This window comes from Drosophila subpulchrella, unplaced genomic scaffold (genome assembly GCF_014743375.2).
Source record: "Drosophila subpulchrella strain 33 F10 #4 breed RU33 unplaced genomic scaffold, RU_Dsub_v1.1 Primary Assembly Seq354, whole genome shotgun sequence".
Lineage (NCBI taxonomy): Eukaryota > Metazoa > Arthropoda > Insecta > Diptera > Drosophilidae > Drosophila > Drosophila subpulchrella.
The window spans coordinates 5,566,402-5,593,564 of record NW_023665577.1 but is presented as its reverse complement, the minus strand read 5'-3'; the positions used below and the strand labels follow the sequence as shown (position 1 = coordinate 5,593,564).

The 27,163-nt window shown below is 38.0% G+C and overlaps 4 protein-coding genes across 4 annotated transcripts; 3 read left to right on the top strand and 1 right to left on the bottom strand.

Moving 5' to 3' along the window:
* Nucleotides 1-7,457: 7,457 nt before the first annotated feature.
* Nucleotides 7,458-7,877, bottom strand: LOC119560258 (keratin-associated protein 19-2). Its single transcript, XM_037873623.1, has one exon. It carries the CDS (start codon nt 7,875-7,877, stop codon nt 7,458-7,460), a length of 420 nt encoding a protein of 139 aa, XP_037729551.1.
* Nucleotides 7,878-11,892: 4,015 nt separating this feature from the next.
* LOC119560686 (glycine-rich protein 5) lies at nt 11,893-12,409 on the top strand. Its single transcript, XM_037874259.1, has one exon. The coding sequence runs from the start codon at nt 11,930-11,932 to the stop codon at nt 12,302-12,304; it is 375 nt and encodes a 124-aa protein (XP_037730187.1). The 5' UTR covers nt 11,893-11,929; the 3' UTR covers nt 12,305-12,409.
* Nucleotides 12,410-15,950: 3,541 nt separating this feature from the next.
* LOC119560452 (glycine-rich RNA-binding protein 2) lies at nt 15,951-16,811 on the top strand. Its single transcript, XM_037873901.1, has one exon. The coding sequence runs from the start codon at nt 15,978-15,980 to the stop codon at nt 16,344-16,346; it is 369 nt and encodes a 122-aa protein (XP_037729829.1). The 5' UTR covers nt 15,951-15,977; the 3' UTR covers nt 16,347-16,811.
* Nucleotides 16,812-17,148: 337 nt separating this feature from the next.
* Nucleotides 17,149-17,496, top strand: LOC119561027 (ATP-dependent RNA helicase DED1-like). Its single transcript, XM_037874852.1, has one exon. It carries the CDS (start codon nt 17,149-17,151, stop codon nt 17,494-17,496), a length of 348 nt encoding a protein of 115 aa, XP_037730780.1.
* Nucleotides 17,497-27,163: the final 9,667 nt, after the last annotated feature.

Genomic DNA, 27,163 nt, shown 5'->3' with positions numbered 1-27,163 from the left:
CAAGCAAACGTATGAGAAGCAAAGAAAGCCAAAAGGGAAAGAGAAAGGCAAAGCTGAAGCCTGAAATGACGGAGAGAATGGAGGAATGGCCAAAACTGTCTTCAGACCAAATTCTATTTAGCATTTGCAAGGACTCTGGCCAGCGAAATGAACTTGGGCTAATTACTCAATGCAAATTAAAATTCATGTCAAGCAGATTGGATTATCCTCACGCAACATTTAATGTCGCACTTAGCAAATGGCCAACACAGCGAAAAAGGTGAACGGATAGCAAAGTCAAGGGCGTGAAAATGCGACAGCGTGGGCGGGGAAAATGGGGTGGATGAGGAAAAGCCCAAGGAGCTGCGGAGCGCTTCACAGGGCAACAAAGAAAAATCTCTTTTGAAATGCTAATGTAAAAATTCTTTAAAGAAAATTACGCAATACATTATTTTGGTTTATTTTGCATTAAAAGTCAATTTAGTGTTAAGGTCCCGGGCAGGGAAAAAATACAGAGCACACAAAAAGGGCATCCCGAAAAAACAAATGCCGGGGAGCGAACGCAAAAAAAGAGCTGTAGACCGTGAAGCGCGCAACAGGATTGGGTCCTGCCAATTGGATGGACAACGGAGCAGCCAGCCAGGTCATTCGTCCTTCGGCGTGGGCATGACAACGCACCTTGGAGCCCTCGAACCCTCCAGTTTCTACTTTGCATTTTAAGTTGGCCCCGCGCAAAAGGACACGGGCCAAATCCTTCACACATTCCTCGCCGGTTGCTGCCTCATTCTTCATCTTCATCGGCATTTCCAGAGGAAAATATTAAAATTTTCCATTGAAAAAACCTGAGAATTTAACCTTGATGTAATGTAATATAAAAATTAATAATAGCCTTGTAGCCTTGGGAAAGTGCGAAATAAATTAAAACAAATATATTGGTATTTTAGTCAATAAAGTTTATTTCTTTAGTGTAAAAGAGTTGCAAAAGTATGCTCTATAAATATTTTAACTTCTTAGAGACAGTTATTTTCTATTTGTTAATAAATTCAATCAATTTGGGCTAACGAACATATTAGAAATTAACTCTATAAATACTACAGTTACTTACGGGTATTTATTTTCTTTTCACTAATTAATTAATTATAATGGGATAAAAAATAATAATGAACTGATATAAATGAAAAAAAATGCTGTAATTAAACTCAAAACATTTACATGGAACCAATTTATGTTTACTATATCAGTTGGGGTTGTAAAATAAATGATATACAATTGCGGATGAATAACCCGTAATCCGTTTTAATGTATTGCAATTTAAAATATTCTGTCATATTATATTTGTTGTGATATTTCTAACATATTATTACAAACCTAAATTTAATTGATTATTTATGTAATATTGATTAATGACTGTTTTCCATTTAGACTGCAGTCTTTTTAGAAGCATCCTAAATGATTCCAAAATCCTCCGGTTCCCTTTAGCAAAATGAGATTATAAGCTTTTCGCATTTAACTTAACAATATGCAACAAAAGCCATTATTATGGCTGCCTTCCACTTAGCCGCGCTTTTTTTCCAACATTTTCGCCGCGGCTTTTCCCATTGTGAGATTGTGTGCCGGGCGGTCCTTTTTCGTCTAGTGTCCTGCGTGGCAGGACACCATCGCCATTGCCATTGCCGCGGCACGCTGCCTCTGCTCCGCTCTTTATCTATTAAAACGCCTTCCAATTTGCATATTTCTGCAGCTGTAACAGCTGTCAACGCTGGACGCGACGCAGGACTTATTGTGGCAGGGAACGGAGAGGGGATCTGGGAGGATATCGGGGAACCAGGGAAGTGGTGGTGGCTGCTCTTAAGATAATGTCCGCCGGCCAGCGGACTCGCCACACCGCCCGCCGTCTGGCTCAATGGAGTGGGCAAATTAAAGCCCCGGTCTGGAAACGCAAATCAGAAGGGGGTCTCAATTCGGGGGATACAGTCTGAAAAGGGGACATAGCAGTGTGTTGATGGTCCCTATAATCACGTACTGTACTTTCAGCATCTACGTTCGCCGAGAAACTTGGTAAAGAAGTAGGACTACGAAAGAAAAGGTCCAACTTAATATAACGAATTTCAAATGAAAATCCCTTAAAATAATGTTGGTTCCAGAGTCAGCTTTACAAGTTCATATAACATCTAGATTATAAACTTGGAATACACTATAAATGGGACTCTGGAAAAATGTTCAACGAAATCGAAAGAAAAGAAAGACACGTCAAAATATGGTTTGAAATATTACAAGTTCATATAACGTTTACAATATAGTCTTAAAATAGAACTTGGAATACAAGAAAATAAGTCTAATTAAATATTTAAAATACTTATACTTAATATAAAGAAAATAATCAAATGAAATTCTTTAAAAATAATTTAAATTTAAATTATTGTTTTATATATTTCAAGTTCGTAGGAGTATAATACTTGAAATGTATTAGAAATCCTAGCTAATAGCATATTTATAAAAACCTTTGTGGTTTGAATATACTTTGAAGAATATTTAGAAAGCAATGTCATATCTTAACCACTATGAAATTTAACGAGCTTAAATTTGTGAAATATCAAATACGAAAAATAATTTCGTATTCTATTTTCAACACATTTAATAAATTTAATCAATTGTTCTTATCAGAAATGTACACAAAGCAAATAAAAAACGAAATTGGAAAATTTGAATTCCTCCCTTTTTAAAAATAGCAAATAAATCAAGGGGCATTACAAAGTCCACGCCCTCAGAACTTTTTGTCCAGCGTTATTTGTATCGTTTTATTCGGTTTTATGCCATTTTATTTCGTTTCTTTCGTTGGCTTGTACGCTGTCACATTACCTACATCAAGTGTCACTTTAAAACGCATTTTTCTTTCACTTTCACCCCGCTCGGGTCTCATTTTGAAGTGTTGCTCAAAGCTGTCGCCACTTTGCTTTATCTAAAGACCGTACCGCCCCCGATGTCCTTTCAGATCCGTCCTGCTGCCCCAAAACCAGCCGATTTTGTCCCTCTGGTGGTCCCTCTTCGTGTTTGTAAACAATTCGAGGCACATTAAGTTCCAATTAAGTAACATTCCAGGCAAATCAGAGACCCGGCCTCTGGCATTTGTTATGCTGTTGTTGCAGAGCAGGGATGGAGCATCAGCAGATTGCTTTGTTAATATTAATTTGTCATTAGTTTCGGGCTTACGAAGCCGTCTCGTTTAAAATGCATTGATAGGCCAAGTGGCTCTTATCACAGCAAGAGCTGCGAGCTGTATACATAGCCAATGGTCGGTGGGCCGCTCGGTTTGTCGTCCTGCCTTCAAATATCAGATAAGTTTAATGCGCTTTAAACTGTTTGGCTAGGGGCTTGCGGCCAGTGTCGAGATGGGGTTGAAATCCCCCCTTTAGGCCAGGCTTCCTTTGAAAACTAGGCACAACTGTTGCTCGGCCACTTTGCTGATGAAAGGGTGCGAAGGTATTTCGGTTTCGACCCCAACCGCAGCCTCACCTGCCGACTCAGGATCTCATCCCTATCCAATGGGTTCAGCACTCAGAAAAAAAGCATTTGGTTTAGATTTCAGTCCATAACTTGCAATAGCTTAAATCTGAAAACGTATTAAAAACTATCTAAATAAGATACATTTATTGAAATGTTAATATGTTAACCCATGCGAGAAGCAACATATTGGTGAGTTTATAGACTTCTATAATTTAACTACAGCTTAGAAATAATTATTTATACTAAATATACATATATCTATACATATATCTAGAAAATTAAACATTTATTTTTACTATTTTTAAAAGATCCCTTAATAAAGATTTTTTAATTGTCTTTATATAGTAATCTTTATATAGTTTCTTCTGGACATGTAATTTTCTCAGTGCAGTCTTTGCCTTATCTGGTCATCGGTGGAGGACCTTAGTGTGCTTTTCTTAGGGTGCCACTTTGATGGACAGATCTTCGAGCACAGCCATAGAGATTTCATTTTCCGCACCAAGTCCTTTTCGCTGGACTAGCTATCCTTCTGTGGCTGTGGCTGTTCTTTTTGCCGGCCATCATCTTGTTTTATTTTTATTTTCATCTGGTTTTTTATACGCTTCAACACGTTCGGACTATATGCCACATATATATACATATATATTTATATAAACACTGCCAGCACTCAAAGGCTTCGGCCTCAAGTGTCGACGTTTTTTTATTTCACGCTACTTTGAGCTGATACACATGCAAATACACACACACATTGCGGGGGCCACAAAGCGTAAAAATGTATAAAGCTTATGCCAACTGGCAACCCATTCGGCAGACTGCCTTTAGTCAGTCAGTTTAGCATAGCAAACTCATACCCCTTTTCCCAACCCACCAAACTACGCATAAAAACCAAATATATATAGGTATATATGGATGTTTTCAATTCAAACAGCCACGGCAACCGCAGCATGTGGCTGTTGAATAGAGGTATAGAGTGGAATATGGCTAAAAAGGAAGGTGTTATCTGATTGCCATTTTAAACACAGCGCCCGCTGCAGCAATTTCGAGTGCAATTGGTAAAGCACTGGCCAAATCAAAAGCGATGCCCGCTGAAAGGCGAGGCGAGCGCATAAAAGCTGAAGGATCCAATGAATGGCTCGGCGGGTCCAGTGTTTTCAGGCGTGCCCCCAGACCCCCCATTGAAAAAGAGCCCCCGGCGAGTGCCCACAGAGACATTAAAAGATAATCGGCACCAAGTAGAAGCGCAATCAGAGTCCCCCGAAGAGGATGAAAGACCGTATCCGTATTTGCCAACGGATTGTCAAAGCCAAGTTGTCAAACGATGAGATTTTTAAAGGCCGGGGTACGTAAGCTAGATCAGCCGATTTAGTTAGGAACATGCTTAGATATTTATTGGCTTATAAATGTTTTTTTGGAGATTTTAAAAAATATTTGGTGTATTAAAAAACTAATACTTAGCCCCATTTTACGAAAGCTCGAAGAGCAAACTTATATTTATTATGAACTTAAAGACCTTATTTTGGAGTCGTATATTAAAGGTCTTTTCGATTTTTGTACAATTTATGTAACGCACATTTACTTGAACTTAAAATTAAACTAGAAATATAATTGGCATGCGAATTTGTTTTAACTTACGATTTATCAAATTTTATTCTTTTTCAATGTTTTAAACACACTAAATATTTTTTGTATCTTATTACTGCAATATTATACGAAAATCATTTTTGTTTTTTAGGTTTTTTGATTTTATACACATTATTTTAGTGTCATGCGTATATTGTTAGGATGTTGTCTCGTCAAAATCATTTAAGCTTACTATTTTTTAAAGATTTATTAATTTTCTGTATACATCGCTATATCTTTGCTTCTGTCAAATGTACAAATTTTGTTATTTCTTTAAAATGGTCTTGAGACCATAAAGAAAATCTCGATACATTTCACAAAGAATCACTCGTATATAATAAATGAATTTAAATAACGAAAGAAAATAAAATTTTGTATAGTTCTGTAATATTATACGATAATCATTTTTGTTTTTTAGGTTTTTTCTTTTATACACCTTTTTTTTTATTTTTACTATTTGTTAAAGATTTATTATTTTCTATATATAATAAATGAATTTCAATAACGAGAGAAAATAAGATATTGTAAAAAACAATCATTTTACTAATGAAATATCAACACCACAAAATCTAGAAATTTTTAATTCCCGAACACAAGTTACTTTATTGCCATTAGCAGCACATTAATATTTGCAAGTCATTGAGTCATTAGCAGAAAATGATTATTAATTAACGTGCAATTACAACAATTAGAAAGTCAACCAAGAAGCCTAAATAGGACAATTAGTTGACGGCTTGCCATTCTGAATTATTAAGGATGCCCACCGCACGACACATGCAAATACTGATGACTTTATTGGGCCACTGCAGTCGGTGTCGTTTTTCGTAGCCGTTTAACTGAAATAATAATTCATGCACACGTATCTCGTTAGGGCATTCGGACATTTCGCCCTTTTTCTTGGTCTGTGTCTGTCTTCGATGTCCTGTTGCCTGTTTTTCTGTTTGCGTACGCTTTTCCAACCAACTCTCTGTGTGTTTGCCTACACTGAGCGAAAGGGAGTGGGTTGGGGGAATGTAAGTGCAACGGGGCGTATGTGCAACGCAAGTCGTTTAAAAGTCACACACTAATTAAACGGCACTCGGACACTTTGCTCCACTGACTTGCGAGTGTATGGGTATGGCATCGCATGGCATCCCATGGCATAGTGCTTACACTATCGGCAATTAAAATCTAAAAGAAGCCCTGTCTCTTCCTGTCTACGAAAACCCCCTGCTATTTGCTTAAGCTTCGCCTCTTTATAAACGTAAATGATTGAGGTCCGGTTAGCGCTGAGCAGACCTGGGCAAATAATGCGGTGCACCACGCTAGATTTTAATGAATGAAAGCGATAATCGCTTTCAATTGCAGAGCAGTTGGGTCGCCTCAAAGAAGCGCTGGACAGTGGGCAAATAAACACCGATATCGTGGGGCCATCAAAGCGAAACATTTGTTTTGGTACACCATTTAACAGAGCATTTTTACTTATAACCGATCTTTAGGATTCAATTGTTAGGGCAAACCTTAGAAATTAAGGCTTTACAATTTTATTTTAAAGGACTTGGAGCAGCGGTCGACAGTATCCCATTAAGCGAGCATAGGGAAAAGCTCTGTCCGTTCTCTGCCGCCACACGGACAGTAGAACTGAGGTCCGCGCACAATCATTGATGAGCTGGTCTGTTTAAATCTTTAAAAAATACATCGTCATTGTCTTGTGTGACAAAACCTGATATTTCAATGTCATATTAACTTTTGTTAATGGGTTAAGGATCTATTTCTGTACTTTTTAGTTTCTCAATATCATGTTAGGTTAAATCCGACTGAAAACTAAATTTTCCACTGAATCGTGTGGTAACCAAGTTTGTTCGGATTTGTCGTTTGGAAAATAAATATCACATTGTGAAAAAATACGCTATTTTCCAAATAACTTAAATTCATGTTTTTTTTAAAGATAACAAATGAGAAACTCAACATGACATTGGAAAATCGGCCATAAAAACATACTTTTAAAAATGTTTAACACATTTTTTCGTGTCACAAGTCACAAATTTTTGAATTAAAAACACTTTACAGTCATATAAACATTAAAATTATTATCAAATTAGCTCACACCCGAAATATTATGTCTGCCAATCTGTAAAGCAAATTTGAGCGTATGAAACTTGTATTTTTTATTCACATTTATTTTTTACACATTTCTGCCCACTTGACCACAATCACATTACTATGTCAAATAGCCAGCTGAGGGATCATTAGGTAATCCCAGCTTACTTAACCGCTGCAAAAACCTCCCCACAAATTTGAATAAATTTTTTAAGTCAAGCATTTGTGTCCAGGGCTTTCGATTTTCGTATTGGTTTTTTATTTCGTATAGCCACTTAAGCGAATGGGGAAAACGGACTAGCGCCATAGATGCCGCTGGCGGTGGCACCAAAGCCGCCAATGGCCGGATATCCAATATTATAGCCAACGCCATAACCATAAGGACGACCATAATATCCGCCCACCAGTCCCAAGCCGCTGGAGCCGTACAGATTGCCGTAAGGATAAGCTGAGGAGCGTATGCCGGCGTAGCTTCCATAGCCCCCGTAGCCCCCATATCCTCCATAGCCTCCTCCGTAGACTCCTCCAAAGCCACCTCCATATCCCCCGCCCAAATAGGGATAGGGAATTTGGCGACTCACTCGCTCGCCCCTTTCGGTATCCTCGTTTTTTCCAGACTCATTTTGCTGCAGCGGTTGGCCAACTGTTGCGGCGATTAGCAGCGCATATAATCCAAATAAAAACCAGCTACGCATTATCCTTATGGCTCCTTGAACTGTTTCGGCGCTTGACTTTATCAGTGGCTTTATGGTTGCTCCGCTTTTGGCTAACTGTGACCTGGCCAACTCGCGACCGGTGTCTTTATAGCCTAGAACTTTGGGCATAAAATGGAAACTTTTGTTTCGCGATTTCCCTCGGACTTCATCTGTTTGTTTTGCAGCCGCCGCTTGTTAGCAAAAATTAGATGCTAATGTAAATGCCATAAAACAAACTATTAACATATGCCAGTACCAAAATGCCAGTCCCCCAAAAATGGAACAAAAAGCCAATTCATATGGTTTGCGCGGGTACTTTTGGTGGCACGCTAAGTGGCGCTCATGAAATCGAATGGCAGCCAGTGGCAGTTTAAAGAGCAAAACATTTCACTTTGCGGCGGAACCAACTTCTGAGCAGTGTTGGCCATTTCAGACTACAGCAAGTAGCCAGATTAAAATGGGATTTGGATTTAACAAAACACAACTCATTAACATAACTCAGTTACCTAAGATAATATCTTGAGTAAAGAAAATGTATATAATCACAGAAATCCCTTCCGATAAACTGTTCCTCTTAATGTCAAAGAAACCGTTCTAAAATCAACTAGATGACTTAAAACCCACCAAATGAACCCACCAGATGGATGGATAATGTAAAAGATGTGTCGAAGATTTCAGTGACATTCTAGCATAAATTTTGGTAACTCTATAATAAAAATCCCATATTGTTAGTAGCACTAGCAGTCGAATCCAAACAACTTTGTTTAAACACATCATAAAATTTGAAACTGATATAAACAGATTTTCGAATCAGGATTGAAAAATTTTAAAAGGGTGCCTTAAAGAATACCAAAAATTGTGTGGCATACTTTGAGACACCTTTATAAGTGGGCTTCAAATCTCCCGGGGTTTTTGTAACTTCCGCAATTATTTCGTTTTTGAAAAAGTCAAACGCTGGCTATGAAATCGCCAAGTTGACCACACTGCTCCTGCGGTCAGGTAAGCTGTGTAAATGTGCTAATTTCATTTGAAGGTTAGTTATGCCATTGACCAGGCCCAGACCCATTCCCATGCCCCATCCCATACCATATCATTCCATTCCCGTTCCCAGACTTTCGGCAGACGCCTCCAACTTCGGGGTGCGTAAGTGTGAATTGCTGTTAGCTGTTGCTCTTGTTGTTTGCCGAGTTCGGCCAGTTTGCGAGTTTGCGAGTTTGCCAGTTTGCCGGCCAGCTTGTTTGCCTGTTTGCTGCTGTTTGGCTTCGCTGTTTGTTTTATGAACGCGGGCCGGGCCATTAACAATGCTCGATGGCTCTATAGACGGCTTGAATAGCTCTCAATTGGTTTATTGCGGTTTTGGCGCATGTGTTTATGTCGGCTAAAATCCGCAGTCTAATCCAAAGGCAAAGCTGCGGCATTTTAATTCATTTATGCAAATCGAGAAATCTCTCTACCCATCTCCATTTCGCTGCCCAAATTTGCTTATTCAAATTTAAACGCTTTTAGCCAGTCCAGAAAACTGGGTCAATTAACGATGTCAACGTCAAAATGATGCACATTTTGCGACCCACTCCTCTTACAGACATCCAAAACCCCTCCTTGCTCCCCGAAATCCACTGGATGGCATAAACTTCCGCATAAATTTTCCACCAAGAGACTGCAGCGGGGAAACTCAATGAGAGAAAAAGAATCTCAGACACGGCATAAATTAAAAATACACTTTTTACTCGACCACCGCCGACCTGGCCAAAAAGTATTTTGACTATGATTGTCATAATCAGTGGAGAAACTGGAGAAAAAAATGAACAGGAACCCTAAAAAGGGCCACGCAAACATTTACCCTACAGTATTTAAGCGCCCCAAAGAACCGAATGGCGATTAGTAAAATTACTAATTTACATTGGCCAGGTGTTCGTGCTTTTTGGGTAGCGTTGTTTTGACCAGGTTCGTGGTTATTTATGTTCCAGCATATTTTGTTGGAAATGGAAATTCATATTTGATTGGACTCTACCACCTTTAAACTGGAATTATAATTTTATTCCTTACGTAACCAAATTCCTACAGGTTCTTCTAGAACAAAATGATCTTGAAAAAAACTCGTAGTAGTAAATTAATTAACAAATTTTACGTGAAGTCATTTTAAACATGTTGAAATAAGACATTATAACTAGTTTACATTGCACTTTTGCGACTACTGAAAAGTCTTAATAAAAATGAAATCACATGCAATGATAGAACGTTTTTACCTGTTTAAGCCAAGAAAATCTTTTCTCTTTTTTAATGCTAGTCCCCCTTAAAAAGTTTTAATATTTTCTTGCTTGCATTTTGTTTGTTACTTCTTTAAAAGTTCAACACAAAGTTTCGCTTCTTCTCAGAAAGATGACTATAATGTTGTGAGAAACGTAGGCTGTCGTGTCATTTTCCTTACCCCTGTTGAACTCAGCTGCCGGTGAAGATGGTCGGCAATTGACGGATGACAGGTCAGACGGCCAATCAGTTTAATATACAAGTTTGAGCCGTAGCAGATTTATTTTAACGGTCACTTTGAGTGCATAATTGAATTAAAAGTTTTGTTGTCCTGGCTTGTATCTCTGTTTTGTAATCGTGTGAAAATGAGGCGATCTCATGGATTAACCTTGATTACATTTATTGTATAATTGTTTACAATTACCTACAATTATCCACTTATAAATAAATATTTAAAAATAAAATGTTACCTTTTGTTTTCGGTAACACCCTTAAAAGGCATTGTCAACTGTTATATAAAGTCAACACAACATGACAACTTTGAAATGATAACTTAATTCATATAATTTGTTACTTTTCCCAGGTTATATAAGATGAATAATAATTTAGAGATCGGCAGAAAACTTGTTTTTAATATGATATAAACATCTGCTTATTTACCAAAGACAGGGTATTTTTAAATTTTATTGAATTTCATTTTGATTGTAATGCCAAAAATAAAATGGAAATAGTTAAATCAAGTTAAACCAGAAAATAGTTAAATCAAAATGGCTAACTCAATTATAGCTTTAAAGCACTACGATTTTTAGGTATAATAACTAAAGAAATAAATATAAATACCTGTCCATTGATTTAGACACTAGTCTATTCTTAAAATAATCTTTATATTAGAAAATAAATTATTTGGTTTTCATGCATTCTTAAATAATAATAACAGTAGTTACCATGCCCAAAATCAAAGTAGTCTCAGTAAATATATCAGTTTTTCGAGACAAAATGACTAACATTTATAGCCCAATATTTAGAATCAGTGTAACCGAAACGAAAAACAAGAAATTATATGAAAATGTGCTAGCCACTGAGCAAGCTAATAGCCGAGAGGAGTCAGTGCGTCACTCAAAATGAAAACGACCACATTGATGACATTTAAATAACAACCAGTTGCGTCGACTGTTTACCCTTAGATTTTAATTAAGTCAAACAAACAAAACAAAACACCCAATCCCCGCTGGAGAGCCTTACGAAATCTGAAAGATGAATGGAGTGGCAGAGGCCCACTTGAGATGGTGCTTCCCATGAATACTTGGCCACTTGTCTATCGATCTGTTGTGTTGTGCTGGCCTGGCCAAGAAACTTGAATGTTTTGCGCATTTGAATAGTAGTCTCAACTTGAGGCGAGACTGAGACTCTGGAGAAAGCCCATCATCAACCGGCTGGCCACTTCAGACCCCCCCTTCCATTTTCTGGGGTGTTTGCCAAAAAACTTTTGGCTCTTCTGCCTGTGCTCCGTTTTTGTTGCCTAATAGGTTTTGGTTATTATTATTGGGGAGCATTATGGTTGTTGTTTAGCCAGACGGTTAATACGAATCGCTCTGCCAGCAGTATTCATTTCAGTATTCGGCTTTTGGCGTAACATTCGCAACTTTGATGTTCCGCCCCGTCGAACCACTTCTACTACTTTTCTTCGCTTCCTCTGCCGCGAGTCGATAAATTCCAAATCATATAAATTGCCAGGCCGCAGAGCAGAGGCTTCATAGAATCCATCGAAACTTTGGCGGTGATTAGTGGCAGAAGTTTTACTCGAAATGCGCACATTTGTTTGCCTCGCCGTGGCGGCCATCCTTTTGGTCGCCGGCTCCTCAGCAGCCACATATGATCCTGCGGCCCAGCTCCTGGCCGTGGATGCAGGTGTCCAGGCCCCGGCGGCCGCTCGGCAAGTTCGTCAGTTTGGAGGACCTGGAGGCGGTTTTGGAGGAGGACAAGGAGGTGGCTTTGGAGGAGGACAAGGAGGTGGCTTTGGAGGTCCAGGAGGCTTCGGAGGTGGTTTCGGAGGTCAAGGAGGTGGTTTCGGAGGTCAAGGAGGCGGTGGCTTCGGAGGCGGTGGCTTCGGAGGACCAGGAGGCGGCGGTGGCTTCGGAGGACCAGGAGGCGGCGGTGGCTTCGGAGGCTTTGGACGCTAAGGCCCAACCAGCAATTATCTGTGACTGACTAAGCTTAAAACACTAGAAAAAGAATGTGTCATTAAGTGTATTCAAGCACCTTCTAATTAAGTTTGAAATAAATTAACTCCTTTTCTATGATTCACTTAATTTTCTTGTCATTTGCAAGGCCCACAGTGATTGGCACAACTATTCAGAGTTAAATGTTGTTTGCAAAAGCACTTAAAGAATTCTGATTTGGCTTGAGCACAAAAAAAATGTAGGTGTATTTATAAGATCTTGTAAAAAAATCAAAGAACACTATAATAATAATGTTGATAAACTTTTAGGCAAAGTTTTAAAATTAACAGCAGCAATCTCTACAGACTAAAAATAATTTAAAAAAGGTGCTTAAGAGTATACTAGAAAATATTATAAAGTCAAAGTGTCTTTATCTTTTTTGCAGCCTACCCTTAGGCACATTTTCAAAGTGAAATCGAACCTCCAGATTTGTATCTAGTTTACCATGAGTACTCTATGAATGGCAAATAGAGAAGATAAATTCTATCGCTTTTTTTCCCCTGTAAATCAGCCTTTAATTCTTTCTCTCGCCGTTTGGTTGCGTTTTCCAATTTATAACAAAGCAATCCATTGAAACTTCGCCTCGGCTGCTGCCACTGGCGTCTGCTATCTAACTTGCCAATCGCGCTGGCTCGCAAAAGTCGTTTAAGATTAAACGTTTGCTGTAAAATTTCTCTTTTGACAAGCGCCCTTTTATTGTTAAAAAATTAACTTGGCTTTAAATTTACGCCTTTTGTTATCCCTTGACCTTAGCGCAGAGGACAGCTCCGCCCAGTCACCCACCCACTCATACAAGGGTCATACGCCAACATTGATAAAAGTTTTCGTTTTTTTCCCGTTGCCCCATCGCCCCTTTTCATTTTTTCCGGCTCGTGAAAAATTTCTTGTTACTAGAACGCAGTCTTGTAAAAGGCTTTGTTAGTCTACACTTTCACGGTATACTTTCGGAACTTTGTTAAAAGAGGACTTTTCATTCTTTTTTCGCGCGCTTTAATGACTTTGCATAGTTGGGGCTTAAAGAATTTAACAGTTTTAGATTAAGGACTGTAGTAAAAAAGTTAAAAATAATCCCAGCTAAAGTTGGCAATGTATTTGGATAACTCATTAGTTAAACAGTTAATTGGTATTAAAGTACATAATTTTAATGCAAATGTAGACATATATCTAATTGGTAATTAAGTTGTCGTAAATTGTTTATAATTTCGAATTTACCAGAAACCCTTACGTTTATATTAATCAAAGTCATAAATATAATTATTAAATTTATTTTAGAGCGTATGTTTTAAAAATACATTAATATATTTTCCCAATTTGTATAATAAGTTGTTAAGATAATATTTATTTAATAAATATTTATTTAGTTATGTTTAGATATGTTAAATAATTTCCTTGAAAATTCCCACTTAGAGTATTACCGGTTCGATGACCTTATGGATCATCCAGCTTTTTCTGCTTTTTGGCCATTTTGGCGGAGCTGTTCTTATCGAAATCGTGTCTCAATAAATCTACGGCACCTTCGAATACCCACCCGCCCACTTTTCGATAACCGCCCTCAAAAGGGAACCGCCCCAGCAGCTGGTGGGAAAATCGGGGAAAATTCGAGGCAGGGAAAAGCCGTTCGAACTGATTATCCATGTTGACCGTCGCGGCAGCAGCCGCAGCTGATTGATTTGTTATTGAAAATATTAGGCCTGGCCCAGAGGGGAAACTGGGGATCCCGAAAGATGGGGATCTGTGGGAAATGTGAGTAGGGGAGTGACGTGGAACGTGCTGTGCGTTTGGATACGCTTGAAACTTTTATAACTTTATGAGGGCGTTGTAATTTGATATCGCAAAGTTTTTTTTATTGCCTTTTATAGCCTTATAATTTGGCCGCGATGCTGTTACCATTGTTGTTAAAGTTGTTGTTGTTCTTGCTGGTGTCGCCACAAGAGAGATTCTGAGCCCGGTTTGTTGGCCCATCGGGCGTTTACTTGTTGTTTGTGGCGGCTTTTTGTTTACACGTTATTTATGGCTTATAAATACGTATCGCTTTTTTGGGGGAAGGCGCCCGGGGCGGCTTTTCTGAGATGCGAACAACTCACATGTGGCCCGTACTTAAGAAATCTCTTAATGAGCATTAGATGTCGGCAAATTAAATTACCCATACGTACAGGTTTGCGTTTGTGTCTGTAATTGGATTTGAGATGCCTTACCTTTTCTAGTCCCGTCATTCAAATGACGGCACATTTTGCAATCCCAAACGTACATATGTGATTAGTTCTAATTTAATTCGCAGTTGGGATTTTCTACCCACTTCAAATAATAATAAAGAACCGAATAAAAAATCACAAGAAATAGATATTGACAGTTTCTAAGCTTTTTAGTCCGAAAAGATATTTATCTTATAACGACTTCGGTAGAATTTTAACCATTGACGTAATAGCATGATAGTTCGATTCTTTCTGTATTGTTTTTTTAGGGAGAACATTTTTGTTAAATTTAGTTTTTTTCATAACTTCATAAATACAATCTGGTTTCTTTATTTCAAATAACATTGTAAATAAATCGTGAATTTCCCTAATTTAAAAGCGTCATAGGGATGGTATAAAAACCATTAATTGTGAATACCAAATGACAAATTAAAGATTTATTCAAATTGGATTGTCCGTGCCAGCAAACAGAAACAGTTAAAAAGTTCTGCTACAAACTACTTTTTAACAAGTTACAAACAAAATCGGATGAAATCTGTCAAGGGGTATGTTCAAAAACATTTTAATGATTTAAAGGGGGGTTTTGAATAAAAGTTTTGGACATTTTAATCATTTTTGAATTGCCAATTAAAATGTTAAAATAACCCAAATACAAGTTGTACATTTCTAGATAAGCAATTTCTTTTGGTAATAAAAATCCATAATAACAGCAAATCTAAATTTTAAAGATTCATGCTTTAATAAGTTATATTTTTAAATAGTACAGTATAAAATAGTATAAAATGTTTGAAAATTTATTAAGTTGTTATGTGGATCATTATATCATCTGTTTTAGTCCCCATATCATGCGCGAAACGGGGAGACATGGGGGATAGATCCCCACTCGGGTTAAAAAGTATATTTAATATGAATTTTATTCCAAATTTTTTATATCTACTCAACCAATTTTTTCTACAACCCCCACAAACAAATTCTGGATCCTCCCCTGCCATATAGGTAAACAAAAATAATTTTCGATGGGTATTTTTGTTTATTAGTTAACCTATGACATACCACAGTCGGCTTGTAAAACTTGTAGATTGGTATGTTAAGTATATTATTCCCACTCTTGTAGAACCTAATTAGAAGCGAGTGAGGTAAACAGTGGAGTGGGTGAAACCGAGAACAGGTTGTTTTTCGCTGCGCAGAAATGATGTTGTTATTTTCTTTTTTCCCCTCCCAGTTAGTTGTTTACAATTTCAGCTCGAGGCTCTTGAGAGTCGGGGGTTTTCTTCGCCATTTGATTATGCTCAGGAAATTTAATTGTTTAAGGTCGTCGGCGCAGGCAGAACTCGTTTAGAACCCCGCAGTCATCAAGTCAGAGCGAAAGGGTATATAAAGCGACTGGGCGGGGGATCGGCTCGACCATAGTGAACTTTTGGGTGAACGAGACAAACGGAGCGATGCGCGTTTACCACTTGAATCTATTAGTGCTAAGTGCGGGCCTTTTGGTCCTACTGGCGAAATCGGGGACCACGGCCCCCCAGGCGGATGTGGATGTACAGCAACTGACTCTGGCGGATGTAAATCGGGCCGAGGAGCAGCAGGAGATGCCGGCAGTTCGCCTGGCCAGGCAATTTGGAGGCGGTCGAGGAGGATTTGGCAGAGGCGGCGGTGGATTCGGCCGGAGGGGAGGCAGAGGATTTTGCTGCGGCGGCGGCGGTGGGTTCCGGAGACCCGGTGGATTTGGAAGAGGTGGATACGGGGGTTTCGGAGGAGGATTCCCGCCACCACCTCCACCGTCCTTCTTCGGAGGCCCCTTCTACGGCTAGGTGTTATTAATTTAATGTGCATACATGTGATACGATCAGAGCAGGATTAGCTGCTAATAAATCAACACGAGCTGCTGCTCTAATTACCCGACCAAGTGCTGAACCAGTTTTTTATGTGGCCCGTACTCTCTTTAAATTTTCATCACAAGTACTTAGCCATCTTTATAGGGGCTCTTGGCGGAAGCTAATGCGAAATACAGGGCTGCAGTATTAATGTTTGTCATCAGCTTTTAGGAAAGAACTCAATTTTTAGTGAAAATAAAAATATTTCTAAGTTATGGTCATCCCTTATGAATTTTAAGTATTTTAAAAGTTAAGCAACATAAGCTTAGTTACATTTAATTGGTATGATGTATGCAACTTAAAATCAATTAAAATTTTACTTCAGTTTGTGGATTTGAGTTTTAATTTGTATATGCAGGGATTTTCTTTAAATATAAAAATATTATAAAATATAAGTTCTATTACACTACAGCAATATAATAATAATTTGTATTCTAGTTTTCCCATCTTGATTTTTATTAATAAAATAATAAATGTTTTATTTTTAAGTCTTCTGAATTTCTTTTTGAAGTTTATTTCCATTTTTATAAGTGCAAAAATAGACTTTTGTTACATTTTTAAAATGCGACATCAGATCATTAAAGATAAGTATCAACCTGGCAGAGCTTTTAATAAATCAAAAGAAGTAATTGCGTAAACAAGTACTCAACTTGTTTTCGCTGCTAAAGCTCTGTAGATAATTCCCATAAATATAACTGCTGGTGTTCCGAATAGTATGATTGTAATAAATATAATTAAGATGAGTGTGCTGCGTTGCCTGTTGTTCTTAATTTTTGGAGCCCTGCTCCTAAGAAATGCAGCGTCTGAAGATAATAAATCCCAGGACGACAAGGAGCAACAACATCATCTGCCTGATGAAGTAAAAAATTTAGACGAATCTGTAGAACGGATACGACGACAAATTGGAGCCTTTGGTTATGGCGTTGGAGTTTTCGGAGGAAGACACCTGGCACCTATTGGTAATCCCTACTATGGGGGTCAATTTGGCAATCCCTACTTTGTTCAGCCCTATGGTCATTATTTCCATGATCGGAGATTTGGAGGCAACTACGGAGGAGGCTTCGCTGGAAATTTCTACGGACGCTAGACTTTTTCTTTGCTCAATGGCAGTCAATGTCGACTTAATAAAGTTAAACATTAAAAGGTATAAACCCGTTTGGATAAAAGAGTTGATGGCGGGGAGGGGGAGTTTACCCAAGGGCAATGCTGAAATTATAAAAATTTCATTTCAAATCACGTTGAGTGACATGCAGACTGAGCACAGGACAAGAAAACTTAATCAGCGATGTTAACGATGTCAGGCTGCGGGAAACAGGATGTCATTCTGTACCATCAAATGGCTCCATTCCGGGTCGCGTACTCGTATTTTATTTCGCTCTCTACTTTCTTTTTTTCGATGTTTTTTTTGTACTTCTTTTTGTATTTTCTAATTCATATGCGTTTCAAGTTTTAATTACGTGGGAAAAAAGCGAATGAACAAACGAGCGGGTGCCATCCAGGGACCCAAAGCCAGGACCACGGGCAGGACTTCTTCTGCCGACTCCGTTTGGCTTGACTGACAGACGGAAAGACAGCAGAGCAGCAGAACATGAAAATAACAAAATACGCCCAATCAGACCAGCCAGAACGGAAACGAGACGATTCGCAGAGGGGCAAAAGACGGACGCCCCGACCTAGAGACAGACAACCGCAGCAGACCCGCAAAAAAGGGCAAAAAAATTAAGTAGCGAAATCAGCGGGTAAAAAAAATATAAAACAGAAGGAACCCGAGCTGGTGCCCCCAGAACAACACAAATACAACAGGATAAAGGCGTTGCATGCCAAGGATAATCCGTGCAGCGCTGGTACAAAGACAAAACTCGCGACTGACAGAGGCGGAAGAAAAATGGTAGCACGCAAAAATTGTGAACTCACTTGACGTGGCTCATTCTGGCTGTGCGGGTACTATACACTATAAAAAAATATTATAGGGTATTAAAAATTGACAAACTTTAGCTGGTAATGTTGTAGGCTAAAGCCAACATCTAATTTACAAATTATTAAAATGTTATCTTACGGAAGGAACATAACCACAAATATTGTATTTATCCCGATTTAAAAGTTTGGCAAATATTATGATTGCCAAAAGTTTCATATTGCTGTTTCATATTATTATTAAAAATTATTTATTAACTTAAAATTAAAATTATTTATTAAGAACTCAGGAATACAAAATAAAGCCTTGTTAAACTTTCACGAACCATATTTAGTGTTCCTAATAATAAAAAAACGATGTTTTTAATGCTTTAATACAGTTGTATAAACCTTTATATGAACAAGGTTAAAATCATTCAAGAATGCCATCTAAATTAAAGATCATTGCAATGACAGTCATTCGGAAAAAATGTTAATAATTAAAATTAAATATTTTCATATGCCATACATTATTTTTTTCTATTACAAAAACAGAAGATTATTTATATAAAAAGTATTTTTAACCATATTTTGTAGATTACACAAAAATATATTTTTAAGGTGCATGGAAAATAAATAATTTAAAATATTAATTATGGCTCTGTTATAAAGATGTCTTCCTCAGAATTTACAGACATGAATTATAAATATTTCTTCCAGTGCACTACCCCTCCACAAGCATTTTCCACCCCCTGCCAAACGGCATGACGACGTTGTTTGGTGTTGACGTGTTTGTGTGGGCGGAATGGGTGGTCAGCCCTTGTTAGCTGCGTGTGGCGGCCAAATCAGCGCTCCTTTCGTGGCTTGGCCAGAAGACGTGGCCATAAGCATAAATATGCACGAGCCCCTGGCAACAGCAGCTGGCCAAATTGCTCTGTGCGTGCGTGCGTATTAAAAGGCGGGGATTCTTCGGCACAACAGAAGACGAAAAAAACCAGAATAAATATCTGGGTAATTAACAATTACAATGATGCGAGAAAATTCTGCGCCGTTGCCCTGCTCAGCTAGACCAGGTCCTAACGCTTGGCTGCCTGGTTAACGGGCTGCTTGAGTGACTGACAGTTGCTATCAGAATGTGGAAGCCTGTCCGTCCATCTGTCCTTCCGGCTATCTGTCCGTCTGCGGTTGTGGCCCCTCTTTGCTGTTATTCCATCATGCTGACAATCCCACAGATGCTCGGGCTATTTCGACCAGTGTGAAATAACAATGCGAATAGAATAGGGTAATAACATTATCGTCAGCACTTTGCAGCGCTCTGGAAAAATCACCAAATAAATATAGATATTTATAGAAAAATAAAGAAAAAGTAATATGCTTTTACGGTTTTTAATATATTAAATGGCGATAGACAGACTCTCAAATATTTTTATTTTTTTAAGCTTTAAAGTTAGGATGGTTTCATTATTATACACAATTATTTGAAATATAAAACTTTAACATAAATAAACACCTAATAAATAAACACCTAATCCGTTAAAATGACAAAAACTTCTTTGTTTATGCTTAAATTATTTTAAACCCCCCATTTATACTTTTATTGGAGTACATTTTAGGGTTTTTCAACGCCCTGATTATAAATCAACTTTTCCGTGTTATTTTATACACGTTTTTAAGCTTACACTGCTTTGTATCATAAAAACTCAGTGCATTATACCTTCGGTTTGCAGAACTTTATCTCCTATTTTTGATACGTTTATGGTCGAATAAATCGAAAAATTGTCTTCCCTTGAGCTGTATTTTTCAGTACACTTTTGACGGTTACCCATTGATTGGCTTGCTGCCTAATTGAAGTAGTTTATTGTTTTATTGCGTTTTCTGTACGAGTACTTCTAACTCTAGGTGAAAAACAATTATATTAACTTTGGAGTGCAGTACATAAATACTTTCCAAGCGATTTTAGTTGTTACACGAAAAAGTAGTTGTAAAAAGAATAATAATTTGTTAAATCAGCATAAGCATTAACTGCATAATCGAATTAGTACGGAAGGGATTATATGTTATGGTATATAATGCGAAAAATAGATTAACTTTTTACCAAAAAGGTCCATTAAATCGAAGCGCGTTTTAATAAACTTAAATTCGCAGCCTGACAGGAATATCATATCAATTAGCCAACGTAGGGGAAAAGCACTCTGGAGCCCCCAACCTCCGACCTCAACACACGTTGGCCAGATTAAGGATGATTTTATTTTGGTTTCGTTGTGTGCACTCCCGCCTACCATGTTTAATTGTATTTGTGGCGATGGAACACAAACACAAACACACACACACACTCACTCTGAAACGCAAACACAGATACTCTCGTACACAGATGGGCATGTAGGCACATCCTGCCGCAAAGTTTCGCTGCTGAAAAATCTAAGAAAAAATCCCTAATTAAACAGTTTGTCAGTAATGCAAATAAACTTTGCTAAACTTTTAGCCCACAGTCAACGAGCGCGTTTCGTTTCGTTTCCTTCTTCCTCTGCTTGTTGCTTATTATTATTCCTGGGTTTCTTTCTTATTTCGAAAACCCCCCCTCTTGTCTTGGAATTTTTGTATTTTTTTTGGTCAAGCACACAGAAATGTAATTATTAAAAAATTATGCTAAACACGCAATAAAAAGTTGGTAAGAGAAAAAAATATAAAATTAAGGAAGAAAACCGACGACAGGACAAGAAAAAAATGTATTTTTAAAAGGCAAACGGTCAAATTTATATATTTGTAATTTCTTTTTTGTTAAACTTTGTTGTGTTCATTTTACGTTTTGTTTTGTTAGCCGCCCGCATGATGGGAAAAAGGAAAGCATAAAAGAAAGCGAGGCTGGCAACAAGAGCGAAATTAACAATTGTTAATTTGAAAATTGCACACAAATGCGTAATGCGAAAGTTTTTGCGCTCCGCCGACGGACAGCAACCCGTATTCTCCCCCGGAACCCGGACCCAGAATCCCGGGCCCGAACCCGGACCTCTATTCCGGATCCCGCCAGACTCGGCTTGGCCACTTGTTAAGTGTTAATGAAATAATTATGCCAACTTTGCCCGGTCCAGCCACTGGCCGCACATGGCCCATTTCGCCCCCACTTTGTATACAAACACTGTGAAAAAATATGATTCATAATGAAACTGATTACTGATTAATAAGATGTTAAAAGACAAGCGGGATACAAAATTGTTGTACAAATAATTGATAATGAATTTTAAAACTACATGCCCAATTTCCTTAACTCTAAGTGTATTCTAATGCGTACAAAACTAATTATCTTAAGATTTTTTTTCAGTGTAACAGGATATACTTTATAGAAACTCTTTAAAGAAAATAACTTTTAAATACTTGCCGAAGATGTTTTTATATAAAAGATATTCATAAGCTAGCTGTTCTTTAAAAAATTATTGTTTTGGTTCTTCATAATCCTATTTATACTTTATTTTTAGTTTAAGTATAACCTTTTAAACCAGCTAAAAGGTACTAATAAAATAAAATGTGATACACATATAGCATTTGTTGTTTGTTAGCAAAAGTACATTTATAAGGAGTTAAAAATGTTTCATAAAAGTATTTGAAATAAAATAGGAACCAATCGTAATATCAGGAGTGATTTTTACTCCAAAAGGAAGCTGTAGTATCATTATGGACCTAGGCTGTGCATATTAAACATGTTTTTATAAGCTCTTCATATCACCAAGCTTTATTTTGATCAGTGCTGCAAGGACATACCCCTCTGAAGAGGCCGTGGGTCACAGGCGGGCATCCCTATCCCTGCAGCCACTTCAGTTTTATTGTTCCCCTCAGCGCCAAGTTGGGAACAATGAAGTGTGAGCTGGACTGTGCCCACCGCCAGCACTCCCCGTACTGCCCCATACTGCCCCCTTGGCCCCGTGCTTATTGTTTTTTTTTATTCGATAAACTGCCCTCGGAAGACTCTGAGGAGCAATGGCAGCGACCTTGGTTTTGTGGCGCCCGAAAGCCTAAAAGCAGGCAGCCCCTTTGTGCCGCAGAGGCTTTCAAACGCCTAAGCCGCTTAATTACAACGAGTCGGGGGCACCAGAGTATGCCAGCTATTTGCTTAAGACGCGAAAATGTGATTAACAAGTGTGAAAAGCCGCCCGGTTCTCCCTTCATTTTTTCTTCTTTCCGTTTCTGCATGTCTTGTTTCCAAGTTTCTGGGCGAGTTTGGGAGGAGTTTAATTTTGCTTGAATAACTTTAATTGATTTAGTTTGGCAGAGTGTGAGTTTGCGGGGGCGAAAAGGTGGGCTTTCAATTACTTAAAAATTACGAGAATTTTGCTTTATCCGTTTTGAAGTACCCAGAAATAAATACTTTTGGGAATATATAAACCTGTATTAATATTTAAGGGCCAAAGTAATAACTTAACAAGGTGCCTAAAAGTATGCAACAATATATTTTGAATTAGATGTCATTGCATACTTTTAGAAACTTTTTTAATTGATTTCAAAATAACTTTTGCTTTACATTTTAAAAGCTAATTGAAAATGAAACCCTTATATTTTATTTCAAATCAAACTTTATTTACTTGCTGAATTGAGTACCAGCCACCTTTTTTATTTAGCCACCACTTTACCTTCCATTCCACCCATGTATGAGTACAAAATTGATTGAATTTTGCTTTTTAAATGGGTTAAACTTCTCGCTGACAAAGGACAAAGTTGGCAAAGGACTGGCGTAGTTTTTGTTGGCCGCACCAGATGCATCATTATCAAGCCGAATGACAGGTGTGCGCATGCCAATTTGGGCCAGCTCTAATTGAATTTAGTCAACTCCGGGGCTCCGTGTCTTCAGGTTTGTCTGTTTTCTGTTTCCTTGGCTTTTCACCGGGGATCCAGGGGCGGTATGTGTGCCGAAAAACTTTCCTGCCCTGTCATTGTAATACACACCTCGCCGAGCCTCGAATGTTTGGTGGCGCCTCAGCTCCTTTTCCTTTTCGCTTTCCATTGTTAAGTTGTAGTTGTAGTTGCTGCCGTGTCGAGCAAATCCCAAGCAAGTTGTCTCGACTTCTGCGCCGACTTCGCCATCGACGCCACCACCGCCGCCAAACAATTAACGTTAATGGATCATGGTAACTTTTTCGCCTCTTTGCCACTGTGAAATCCCAGCGGTGCGTGTAAACTGGCAAAAGTAGGGAAAGCAAACTACGAGCCCCGAGAACGGAGAACGGAGCACCAAGCTCACAGCGAGCCATCAAAGATGTCTGTGGCTTCCAGCCCACTCCTATCCATTTAGACCACCTACTTTCAGCTGCTTAAGGCTGCAGCTCAAGATTCTGCTTTCATATGCAGAGGAAAAAATTGCATTAAAATTTATACCGAAGCATTCAAAAATGTCCCCGAATAGATTGTTTTTGTACTATAAAAAGGTATTTTATTTCATTTTAGGTGTATAAAAGTATGCAAAAATATATTTTTAGCTCAGAAGTAAAATTAATTCATTGCGAAAGACGATTGTCCCTAATTCACTGCATACTTTTAGACACCTAAGGGTAATTTTCTTTTCTTAGTATTATTCCACTAATTAAATGTATATTTTTGGTTGACAAAAATCGATACAATATCTTAAGTATGCAATTATACTTTTCAAATTTAGTTAAATTAAATTTTATAGTGATTTAGTTAGTAATTGTTGAAAAATTATATTGGGCATCCTCACAACAACTAGTAGGTATAATATAATACAATTTTAAGAAACATATGTAACATAAGGTAACGAAATAAATTAAAGGTAAGTGTTAGGAAAATAAATGTGTAACCAATGTATATTATTCGTTGAGGAACAGTTATAACTTAATATAAATTTCAAAGTCGAACTATTCAAAATTGCCCCAACTAACATATACATATATGTTAGATATATCTGTTTTCTGATTGTGATCTGATTCTTATGTTAAGAAAGTCGAAGCATAGCTCTTGTTGAAACGTAAATGTTTCTAATATCCAATTACCAACATCCAATTGATCCCAATATCTTATTACATTTCCCCCAGTGGATCCTCCAGTGTCCTTTCAGCTGCCTCGGCAGGATGCTATCTGTGATAGACAAGGCTGGCAGGGCCCCTTTCGACACCGTCGCCAGCCGGTTTTGGCCAAGTTTTCTGCTGTCTTTCGCTGTTTTGCGTGGCTCTCGCTGCGACTCCGTTCGCCAAACTTTTCCTGCTACTTTTCACTTTTTTCCCCACCCCCGACGTTACTTTTCTTTTACTTTTCGATTTGTGTGAGCGAAAGGGAAGTTCTAAAGGATGAGCAGCGCGCGCAACTTTTTACACACTCAAGTGTCGTAATTTTGGCTGATTTTTCGCACACAAAACAATATTAATGCTGGTAGTTCCACGGGGCGGGATCGCAGGAAAACCTCCATTTTCACCGCCTTCTGTGCCACAGGAAAAAAAAGAAGTTAAATGAAAAGTTTTGCTTGCGCTGCAAACACGTCGCTTTTCCTCAGCCTCAGCCTCAGTCGCTTTTCGCGATGCGTCTGACTTTCGGGCTGCGAGTCAAGTTTTCCGTGTGTATACACATGTAGGCTTGGCTGGGCAAATACGACAGTGTGTGTGTGGGGCAGTGCAAGTGTGTGGGTGCACGTCGCACCCAACTATCGAGCAAGTTTTCAACAAGCCTCCCCACCGGGAATAGGCAGACTTTTACTCTGGCCCAATCTAGCACCTTTGCACCTTGGTTTTATTCCCTTTAACTATTTTACTATTTCAAGATCCCAAAGTATTTGACACAAACTAGAGACTAAAAAAATGGGAACCATTTGAAGTCACCACTGAACAATATAAAAAATAATTATGGCGGCTTAGGATATAATTAAACAGAGACTATTAAATATGTATATTATAAATATGTATATTAAATAAATTTATTTAAGTAATCGAAAGGGTGCCCCATTTTATGGTATCACTTTTGTTCTGTACAGATTATAACAAGTAACATTAAAAGAACTTATAATTTTTAATCTTCAAAAATATTACATATAAGCGTTGTCGTCGCGTGGATGTATCTAAAATTTTTTTTTTTGTAAATTTATTAAAATCTATTGTGTAATGACTTCTTTTTTAGATTATGTATAATTACAAATATAATTGAAATAACTTGTATACGAATAGCTCCCTCAAAAATATTACGTACACGCATAGTTGTCGCGCACGAGAACTTACAATTTGGTGTAGTGTCATAAATATGTTACAAAAAGAAAGTCTGTCAAAAGGGCTTGTATTTTCGAGCTTAATATTTTTTCCTAAACTATGACATTTTGACTTTCAATAGCTCTCTTTGGTTTGGCTATCCTCTAAAGCTTCTTAAATAATAAAATATAATTAAAGGCCATTATTACTCCTCATCGTTATTATATTTTGCAATTTGGTGGCTGTTGAACAAAGCAGAGTTTATTAGAATTTAGAAAACCACAATCTAGACCACTGTGCTAAGCAGCTAAAGTGAATGGGGTAACGGCGGAAGTCGCATCGTCAGGCACGAGAGAACCGCTCAAGAGGGGCAGGAAATATGCGAGTGGGGGAATGGTGGGTGGTGCGTTGAGGTGACTGGGCGGATGTTGGCTGAAAAAAGTTTGGGCGCAGCTTAAAAGTTATTAGCGTTTTTGGGGCGGGCCAGGAGCAGAAGAAGAGCTGAATGAGAATCAGAAGCCGGCGCATCTACGCAGGCAACCAGAAAGCACTTTCGGTTTGGTATGTGGTGCGTGTGCACGGCGGGAAAAGTAATTATAGACCAGAATATTATAATATTATGTTTTGGGATAAATTCATTTTTCAAATATAAAACATTTTTTTAAATATTTAAGTATTTATATTAAATATTTTCAGCTTATTTTAGATGGTTCAAACGCAAAGATGAGATGGTTAAAAAAAGAGTGCTTTATTCTTTAAATTTAAATAATCAGATTTAAGATCTTGTCGGTGAACATAACAACCATTTAAATTGGACCATCTTAGGGTACATATAATCACTTTATATTATTATATTATTTTAAAACCTTCTTTATATATACATTCATTTAATCGTAGAATCGATTTTGTGAAATTGGTCTTGACTTCATTCTTAGTTTCAAGAGGATTGCTTTACATATATATTTATTTCTGATATATAAAATTGTATTATTTAAAATATTATTTCTCTGTGTGGGGGGTTAACGTGTATTCCCCAATTTTTGTAAGTGGTAGTTGAGGTGAGCAGTCGAAAAATGCCACCAGGCTATACGGATTTCGGGGCGGCTGGGGGCGTAACAGCTCTGCCAGCTTGGCCCTGGTATTCATATTTGTGTTTGAGGCTTAGTACGTTATTAAGTTGTTACGTTTGGCCTGCTACAAGCAAGAACAGCAACATTAGCACCACCAACAGAACTCAGCGGGTGGCGGATGGGTTGGGTCGGGTGGTTTTTGGGTGGTGCGGGTAGTCGCGTGGGTCTCGCGCTCAACTCTCACAGGTATTGCGTGATATTTCAATTTGTTTTTAGTTGTAAGTGGCTTAAAATGATTTAATAACTCATCAAGGGATTTGCTTGTTGTTAGGTATTTACTTTAGTTTTCGTTGCCGCTGCCATTTCCCATTTTCCTGCTGCTTTTCCTGCTACTACTATTTGCGCGGGCTTACCTCAGTCTAGAGTCTTGAGTTTTGGGTCTGGGATTGGGATTTGGTTTCGGTTTTTTGGGTTCTGTGCCTGCGTCGGATCGACTTATGGCATGTGAAAGTTTTTAAGTAGTTTTGTCGTTTCATATTAACGAAGTTTCGTATTAGTTCTTGCGCTTTTTCGCTTCTTTGCCATCATTAATACAAATAACAAACTAAACTCTGAA

What these genes read in the sequence shown, in the direction of transcription:
- LOC119560258 (XM_037873623.1), bottom strand. Translation starts at nt 7,877, where the DNA reads ATGCGTAGCTGGTTTTTATTTGGATTATATGCGCTGCTAATCGCCGCA.
- LOC119560686 (XM_037874259.1), top strand. Translation starts at nt 11,930, where the DNA reads ATGCGCACATTTGTTTGCCTCGCCGTGGCGGCCATCCTTTTGGTCGCC.
- LOC119560452 (XM_037873901.1), top strand. Translation starts at nt 15,978, where the DNA reads ATGCGCGTTTACCACTTGAATCTATTAGTGCTAAGTGCGGGCCTTTTG.
- LOC119561027 (XM_037874852.1), top strand. Translation starts at nt 17,149, where the DNA reads ATGAGTGTGCTGCGTTGCCTGTTGTTCTTAATTTTTGGAGCCCTGCTC.